Source organism: Triticum urartu, chromosome 1A (assembly GCF_056163025.1).
Source record: "Triticum urartu cultivar PI428250 chromosome 1A, HENAU_Tu73, whole genome shotgun sequence".
Classification (NCBI taxonomy): domain Eukaryota; kingdom Viridiplantae; phylum Streptophyta; class Magnoliopsida; order Poales; family Poaceae; genus Triticum; species Triticum urartu.
Window position 1 is genome coordinate 573,023,488 of NC_141873.1, and position 8,299 is coordinate 573,031,786.

The following is an 8,299-nucleotide window of genomic DNA, read 5'->3' on the forward strand; positions in this document are numbered from 1 at the left end:
CTATTGGTCCTATTTTAAGATGATTTAAGTATTAATACGTTCTTTGCTCTTGATTAAGTTTTAGTCCTTGTTTGATTGCCTCCATTTAGAATTAGAAATTCCGGACAAAAGCCAAAAAAAATGAAAAATGAGAAATAAATATGGAGATTGTGCTAGAATGACAACGGATTTGCGCGTCACCTTAAGTGCACTCCATACTCGGGTTGGACGCTTTGGATATGGCGATTGTGTTAGAGTTTCTCTAACACGAGACGCCCAAAGAATTGGGTTTATACAGGCTGCCAACCAAGCATCGTTTTCTTTCCGGAAGAAAGAAAGGCGGTCTCGCCTCCAGCACTACACCACGGACGTCAATAGGAGGCACTTTGAAATGCCTCAGAAGGCCCGTATAATGCCAGCCTAGAGAATAGAAGGCATTTTTAAAATATGCTAGAGATGGTCACGAAGGGAAAGGTCTTTGAAGGCACTTTTCCAGAATGCCTCAGAAGCTCAACATATAGGGGCATTTTCTAAATGCCAGCAAGCTCAATTTGAGGCATTTTTTCAGAATACCTCGAAAGAAACACAGAGGCGTTTTCTAAATTGCCACTAAATTTTTTTGTGTGGCATAACTCATACTGCCTTCAAAACATTTTTGTGGCATTTCCTAAGATTGCCTCTAAAACCATTTTGTGGCGTCTTTTGAATTGCCTCCAAATGTTTCTAAGGCACATAAGAACGCCACAAACTTTACACAGGTACTCCCTCTGTCCGGAAATACTTGTCTTAGGAATGGTTGTATCTAGACTTATTTTAGTTATAGATACATCCATTTTCAACCATTTCTAAGACAAGTATTTCCGGACGGAGGGAGTATATAGGAATATGATTAAAAACACTGTTACAGCAAGCTCACTAATTTGCAACCATTGTACAAACACACATATACAAATAGTAGAACAAGATTGAGAGGCTTGCATCGGCTAGAAGTATCATCGTGCAAGAGAATAATGTAAAGCATCAGAACATCTTCACAAATTTGAAAATGACATCAAAGTATCAATCACCAACACAGGGCCAACAATGTAACACACAGGTACACTACCTACTTTTGTGACAACAATGTAACACACAGGTACACTGCCTACTGCTGTGACAACAATGTAAAGAGTGTTCCAGCTTGATGCAATCAATTAGAAGTACACAAACCAATCAGCTGTGTGCCCCATTCAACTTCGACTTTCGGATGGCATCTACAAGAGCAAAGACTCTTCTTAGCACTGTAACAGGGTTACAGAGACAGGCATGTAAAATGATGTAAATAATAAAACTTAAACCTATTTTTGTTTGTGCAATTAAACTTAATCTATCATTCAAACAGTAACATGAGTAGGTACAGCATTCATTCTTTCTGACTAGTCGATGTGGCATCCAAACATCACTGTAAAATGTAAAATAGGTAAATGATAAAGATCATTAAGGGGTGACAGGTATGTTTAAAACTGGACCATTGGTCATTGCCTCATTGGACTGAATCACTGAATAGATGATCAAGTTGGTACTAGCGAAAAAAGGGATAAACTTAAACCTATGCATGTTGTTCCATCTGAACCAGCTTGCGCGTGAACCATATGACTAGAGTTGTCAATTTGGAGAAGACTACTGGCCATCAGAATGTCCAGGTTCCACATGACACTAAGACAGCAAGAACTATTTTTAAGAACTGAAACATGGAGCCATCAATTCAAGGTGCAATAAATGTACAAACTTTACACAGGCATATAAGAATATGATAAAAAACTACTGTTACAGTAAGCTGACTAATGGACAAAACCTCTGGCTATTTTCACAACTTAAATAAGCATCTTAGATCACCAATACACATGTACACCTCTTGTCAAAACCTATTGTCACAATAACTCCAGATTATTGTCAAGGATTGCAGAGAAGAGGGTAGTAGATGAGCTGATCACTAAGTTCAGGTTAGGAAATTATATATCCACAAAAAACAGAGTTCAGAGTTAAGGAGCACTAGTACATATTCTTTGATATTAGGGCAACTCACCTTGACCATCTTTCGACTTTCCTCACTGCTCCATCCAACTCTTATCCATGCTAAACTCAACAAAACCAAGTGCTGCTATTATCAATGCTTGTCTGCTGCACAAGTACTACTATTAAAAGTAATATAAACAGTAATAAGTTCTACTACTAAAAGTAGATATGCATGGTGTCTTGCCGATAAAAGACAAGGCAGATATTATAATGACCATTTACAAGTACTATAATAACATTAAAAAAGCTTATGAAGTTATAATCAAATGCACTGAGCTTCACAAACACATGTAGGAGTAGTTGACATCTACTTTGAGTAACAGCAAATACATATAGCACACATATTTCTCCAAGGAAACAAAGTGTGGTCTAATTTTATTAAAAATGCACCATTATTTTGTTAAATGAAGAAAATGCAGTACCATTTGATCCGTCATATATGTCAACTGTCACACATGTGTGATTCTCAAAAAACCATTACACATGCACACACAAATACAGAGGAAAATTTGCAAGGCCCTCAAACTACTGTGCATTTCAGTTGTTCAAGAGGCATGGATATGAGCTGTCCAAACTTCATCTAGGCACTTCATACATCGCCAAACAATACAAGTACTATTACTGTGCAATTATAGTTATAGTACTGTATCAGTTAGAGTACTATTATAGCAGATATAGTACTTCAACAACCACTGATTATGCTAGTGCAAAACTGCAAATATACAGTTTACTGCATCGATGTCAAACTAATTTGCACAGCTATAGTACTGTTATAGCAATTGACAAACTGCACAGCTAGGAGGTTTACAGGTTCAAACTATCACTGTCATGCATCTGTTCTAGACAAATATAGTACTTCAACAGCCACTGACTATGCTATGGTGCGAAATCGAGTTAAAAAATCATTACGGATGAAGAGACATTACCACAAACAGCTTGCGTGCAGACTTGAATCTGCTAGCTGCAATCCCAGGTAGAGTGACTTTGTCACACCCAGTGGTGTCGACCAAGGCCAATTAGGTCGTGCGTCCAGCCGTAGGCCTCGGCGACACGTCCAGCGACAGGCCTCGGCGGCCCGTCCGACCACGGGGATTGCGGCGGGTCAGCCGCGCGTCGAGCGGCGGTGGTCGAGGACGAACCTGGAGCGTGACCAGTAGGGGGCGTCGGCTCGTCAAGCAGCACGTCCAGCGGCAGGCCTCGGGGGCCCGTCCGACCGGCGGGATCTGCGGCGGGTCAGCCGCGCGTCCAGCGGCGGTGGTCGAGGACGAACCTGGAACGCGTCGAGCGGCGGTGGTCGAGGACGAACCTGGAGCGCGACCGGTAGGGGGCTTCGGCTCGTCAAGCAGCACATCTCTAGGGGCAGCGCTGGTGAGCACGCGGCAGCAACGCCGGCCGTGGATCCCGGCCGGCAGCGGCGGAGCTCTCTATTGGTGTCGAGGGGTTTTCTAATTTTTTTCTCATCCACGAATCGTACCCAAGTGAGAGGTGGGAGGACTCTTTAGTCTAAATATTCTATACCTAAGGGTGTAAGTGAAAGATCCGGCGTTGCATCGGAGGCATTCTACCCAAAAATGCCTTCTAAACTGTACTGGCGTTTTTGCCGAACGCCCCCCAATAGTAAGCGATATTGAGGCATTTTGACATATGCCGGGAATGCAGGGAGCTTCGGAGGCGTTTTCTTGAAATGCCTACATAAGAACCATCTTTTGAGGCATTACTCGTAATTGCCTTCTATACTAAAGAATTTTAGGCAATTTACTAAGATGCCACCATAAAAATGCCTCCGATTGTTGACTGTGTTGTAGTGCAGCCGCTATTCTCTGGCGGCTCCCCTCCGTTGATGACCTTGGTCGTGGGTCGTGAAAGGGGTCTCTGGATTCATGCGTGTGGATCGCTTTAGGAATTACTAGTAGTTTAGGTTTTTGGGTTGTTCATCGTCTTGGCTTCAGTGATGGCGATGGCTGCGTTGAATAAAGAATCTTCATATCCTTCCGATACGTGTTGGGGTTGAATTTGAAAATAATATGTTCAAGTAAGGATGGTGTGGCGGCGACAACATCCTCTTGGTGGACTTTGTCCTTGGGTTCTGCCGTTGCGACGACATTTGCTCCAGCGCCGACGCAAAGCTTGAAAGGTAGCCCAGGAGCAGATGCAGATTATGGTATGTATCGGTGACATCTGGAACATGGTGGATTGTGTGTTGGGTTCATGGCATGCATTGTATGGTTCCCTCTTTCGATGTCTTAATTGTGTGGGGTGTCAGATTTAGAGTTCGATGGCCTGTCTAGTTTGTTGCTCCGGTCTGATTTGTTCAACGGTAATGGCTTCGCCTTTCGTGAGCCACCTTGGAGGCCCGCAAAGTTGCAAATCAGCGATGGAGCAGCGTCGAGCTCAGGTGAGGAGGCGATCCGTTTTTTTTTCCTTTGATGACTGCAATGGTGGTGCCGGATGCAGGTGGTGAGAGTTCGTGCCAAGCTCAGGGGATTTTTCACTCTTGATTGCATTTCTCATGCTTATCTGGTGTTCCTTTATGCAAAGGCTAATGTTCTTTTTCACTTTTGCCATGTCCATGCCTAGGTGACTTGTACTATGATCTTTATTATATAAATAAATGAGACATGTCCATGCAAAAAAGGGTTTATACTAGATACATTTTTCTCCTCCCAGAATGGAGAAATATTTCATGCCAGTGCAAATATTCCACCTGAAACATACACCAACACTCGCTGACACCGACTATACGACTATAAATATTTGCAACACTGACTGACAGTACCAGCCACAGCCTGCCCGGTGGCCATTGCCACTCTGCTTTTGCCAAGGCGCCTCCTCTGATTTCTAGATGCATTTGGTGCTTGTTTATCTGAATCATTTTCAGTCACTTGAGACCCCGAATGTACTTGCGCGCGAATTACATTCCTGCAAACTTGGCTTCCTACTTGCACATGCTAGGAGACACCGTTGCGACGACGAGGACGCACGTCAGTCATGTGGCGGCCGTCGTGCTCTTGCTGCCCAGCAGCATCGCCGTGGCGGCCCTGATGTTGGAGGAGGGCTTTGCCGTCATCTGAACCGCTGCCATGCTCGCTCCTGACCCACCTGATCCACCAAATATCCATCTCCCTTGCACGCATTCCCGTCCGATGCCGCATTGACGTTGACCTAGAGCGGACGCGACATCTTACTGGTGCCGGCATTGAAGCGACGTGCCGGCCGAGAGCGCAGCTCTCGCTGTGTCCTTGGTGTCTGTACTTCTTCGCCGCCATGGCAGAGGACGAGCAGCCTGCCGGCTCCTGTGTCGGCGTTTCAGAAGGCACAGGAGGAGCAACGGTACAACATATTCCTTCTCAAGCAGCATCGATTGGTGGAGGGCCAAATGTAAGGCGAGCACGCAAGCAAGGAGGCCGTGGCCGCCATGATCGCGGCGAACCCAAATTGAGCGGACGTTCTACGAGGTCGCGCATGCTCAACACGCCGCTCGCAGCGCAAAGGCGGCAAAACCGGATACGGATGTGGCAGCACACACGCCGGCGGTACACGCGGTCGAGGACGAGAATGCCAGAAGTTGTGCGTCCTACGTGTCGCTGTCCAACTTTTGGGGGTGCATGTGGCAGGTAGACGGTGACAGACCGTCCACGTCCATCGTCGACCTTACATCCAATGACACCAACGACGGACATGTCGCTGACTCCTTTGAGGATGAGTAGGGTATGGGAGGTGGCAGGGCCTTGTGTGCCAAGTGGGCTGGTCCGTCTCTCACGTCCTATTCTTCTTTGCCGGAAACTGCACCTTCACTTCACGGGTCTTAACCCCATCTGGCACTCATGAAGACAACAGATGCAGGACGTGGTTACTGATGCAGAATACCAAGAAAGTGGACTACGGGTGCCGTCGTAGGATAGGTTTAGGTCCGGCTGCTCCTTTTCATAATAAATTGTCCGAATGGTAATGAATGTGTTTTGGTTTACATGAAAATCCATTTGGTGTGTATGAATTACGTCTCTTTATTTAAACTTTATTTGAAATGTATGTGGGGAGCATTGGATGACCGGTTTCTGTATTTTGAGGTCAGCATGAAGATGCCCTTATACAAGATGGTACTATATTTTCTCCTCCAGACCACAACGGAGAAATATGGCATGTAAGTACAAACATCCCACCTCAAGCACACGCCAAAACTCGCTGACACTGACTGCAACTACAAACATTTGCAACACTGACTGACTAGGGGCCAGCCTGCCCGGTGCCCATTGCTACTCTGCTTCTGTCATGGCGCCTCCTCTGTTTTCTAGATGCATTTGGTGCCTGTTCATCTGAATCCTCTTCAGCCCACTTCAGCCTCCAAGTGCATTTGCGCGCGAATTACAAGCCTGCGTACTTCGCTTCTTACTTGCACAGGTTGAGAGACACCGTTGCGACGACGAGGAGGCACGTCAGCGACGTGGCGGCCGTCGTGCTCTTGCTGCCCGGCATCACCGCCGTGGCGGCGCTGATGCTGCCGCCGTAGTCCGGAGGCGACATGGACCCGTAGATAGGAGGGGAGTTGTAGTAGCCGCCAGGACCAGGAGGAGAGTTGTAGGAGCCGCCGGGAGGGGATCCGTACGTCGGGTTCACCGGGGTCACCGGAGACGTCGTGTTCAGGACGGAAGCACCGGTGCTGCACGCCGTTCGTTGCATCGATCAGCCGAAGAAAACGGAAGAAATTATGGGTCTGCATGCACCATGCTTAGTTAGGAATTGATGGTTACCAACCTAGTGGATGGGTACTTGCAAGAGGTGGTGCTGGGATCGGTGCTGGTGAGGATGGCGGCGCCGGCGAAGTCGCAGCTGGTCTGGACGGGGTTCTTCTGGTAGTAGGAGTTGAAGGCGTAGGAGGCGTGGTCGCGGACGGTGTCCGGGTCGGCGCAGCTCCCGCCGGGCTGGATTGGCGAGCAGTCCGCGCCCTGCCCGCACGCGTAGTCCAGCGCCACCTGCAGCGCCGCCGCGCCCGCGCTCGGGCTCGCCACGCACCAGCTCCCCGCGCCAGCCGCGGCCGTCGGGTGCGCCAGCGTCGGCGCGGCGGTCGCCTCCGGCATCGGCGTCGGGTTCGCCAGCGGGACCGTCGCCAGCGGCGTCGTCACGTCCAGCTCCGGCATGTCACGCGCGCGCTCCAGCCTCACCGTGGCGGCCTGGGGGCGCGACGCGGCGCCGGTGTGCGCTCTCTGCTCGACGCCTCTCACTGCTGCACGAACCAATCAAACAAACTGAAATCAGCACGAGCAGCCGCACGAAATTCTTGGTCCGATCATCATTATTACATCATTAAGCGAGCAAAAGCAGAGTTTTGTTCTGAGAGTTCAACTAGATTTCTCGACAAAAAGCATCCGTTTGTCTGTTGCTATGACCCGACACTCTGGTGGTCCGTTCGTCAGCTCCAACTACTGGCACTCTTGGTGAGCTCCAACAACCAAACATAACCAACTGACAGACGAACGCATGTATAAATGGAGACTTGAGAGAGTAGTCGAGCTGAGAAGCTCACCGTGGCAGCAGAGGAGAGGAAGCAGGACAAGAAGAGAGGCCAAGCAATGATGAACTGGCCCAATACCCATGCCGCCGGCACAACCTTGCACAGCCACACCACTTGGAGACAGAGAGAAAAAAGCAGCTTATCAAGTGTGGAGTGAGCTAGCTTAGCTGCTCTGCTGCTGCCTCAGTAGCTCAAGTACAGTTCAGTCAGTGCAAAGCATCTGCATCCGCCGATAAGCACCATCGGGGAATAGGAGGGAGCTTTAGCCGGGAGGCCAGCGTTGGAGCTTTGCAATGCAGGGTCAGGGAAACGAGACAAGGAGCAATAGATTAAGCCAAAGGTGGCGGCAAAAGTGAGAGGAAAGGCAGGGTGAGTAGGGAGGTGAGAGATGCAAAGGAGCTCGAGGAATTCTTCGTGTGGGGCGCCTTCATGATGGCTTATAATTAGCCTTGCCCATGATGAGATTTTGTGATAGGAAAATGGATTGTTTTTCATCTCGTGCAGTTAGGCGCACAATTCTTATTCGTCTGGTAAAGTATTTCCTTTCTCTTTGTGACAAAGATGCTACCTACAGTTAGACGCACTGCCGGGAGAATATGTACCGTCGATGATTGATCGACGTACGTGTTGTGTTGTGAGCGTCTGCACCACTGCTCTGTTACCATTCTCAGCTCACCGGTTCTCTTCTGTTCATCAGAGATGACACACAATCCTTGTCAAAGAAACCACACGCTGTTCCTTTGATTGCACGCAGTT

At 48.2% G+C, this 8,299-nt stretch overlaps 1 protein-coding gene and 1 long non-coding RNA gene across 3 annotated transcripts; both read right to left on the reverse strand.

Annotated features, from left to right (window-relative positions):
- Positions 1-960: 960 nt before the first annotated feature.
- LOC147992902 (uncharacterized) lies at positions 961-3,524 on the reverse strand. 2 transcript variants are annotated; one of them, XR_015609845.1, is made up of 3 exons: positions 2,961-3,524; positions 2,045-2,136; positions 961-1,232 (listed from the first exon to the last, which is right to left on the reverse strand). It is a non-coding gene; the product is annotated as an uncharacterized LOC147992902 (long non-coding RNA). The 2 variants fall into 2 exon arrangements; XR_015609844.1 differs by having other exon boundaries at positions 2,045-2,139.
- Positions 3,525-6,074: 2,550 nt separating this feature from the next.
- Positions 6,075-7,883, reverse strand: LOC125530884 (uncharacterized). Its single transcript, XM_048695305.2, has 3 exons — positions 7,556-7,883; positions 6,787-7,255; positions 6,075-6,691 (listed from the first exon to the last, which is right to left on the reverse strand). Exons 1-3 carry the CDS (start codon positions 7,623-7,625, stop codon positions 6,421-6,423), a joined length of 810 nt encoding a protein of 269 aa, XP_048551262.1. The 5' UTR covers positions 7,626-7,883; the 3' UTR covers positions 6,075-6,420.
- Between the last annotated feature and the right edge of the window lie 416 nt (positions 7,884-8,299).

Bases quoted from the DNA above. Each gene is read 5' to 3' on its own strand.
- LOC125530884 (XM_048695305.2), bottom strand. From the start codon at position 7,625: ATGGGTATTGGGCCAGTTCATCATTGCTTGGCCTCTCTTCTTGTCCTG. The intron at 7,256-7,555 runs GTGAGCTTCTCA...TGGTTCGTGCAG, and splicing joins TCCTCTCCTCTGCTGCCACG to CAGTGAGAGGCGTCGAGCAG. The intron at 6,692-6,786 runs GTTGGTAACCAT...AACGGCGTGCAG, and splicing joins TGCAAGTACCCATCCACTAG to CACCGGTGCTTCCGTCCTGA.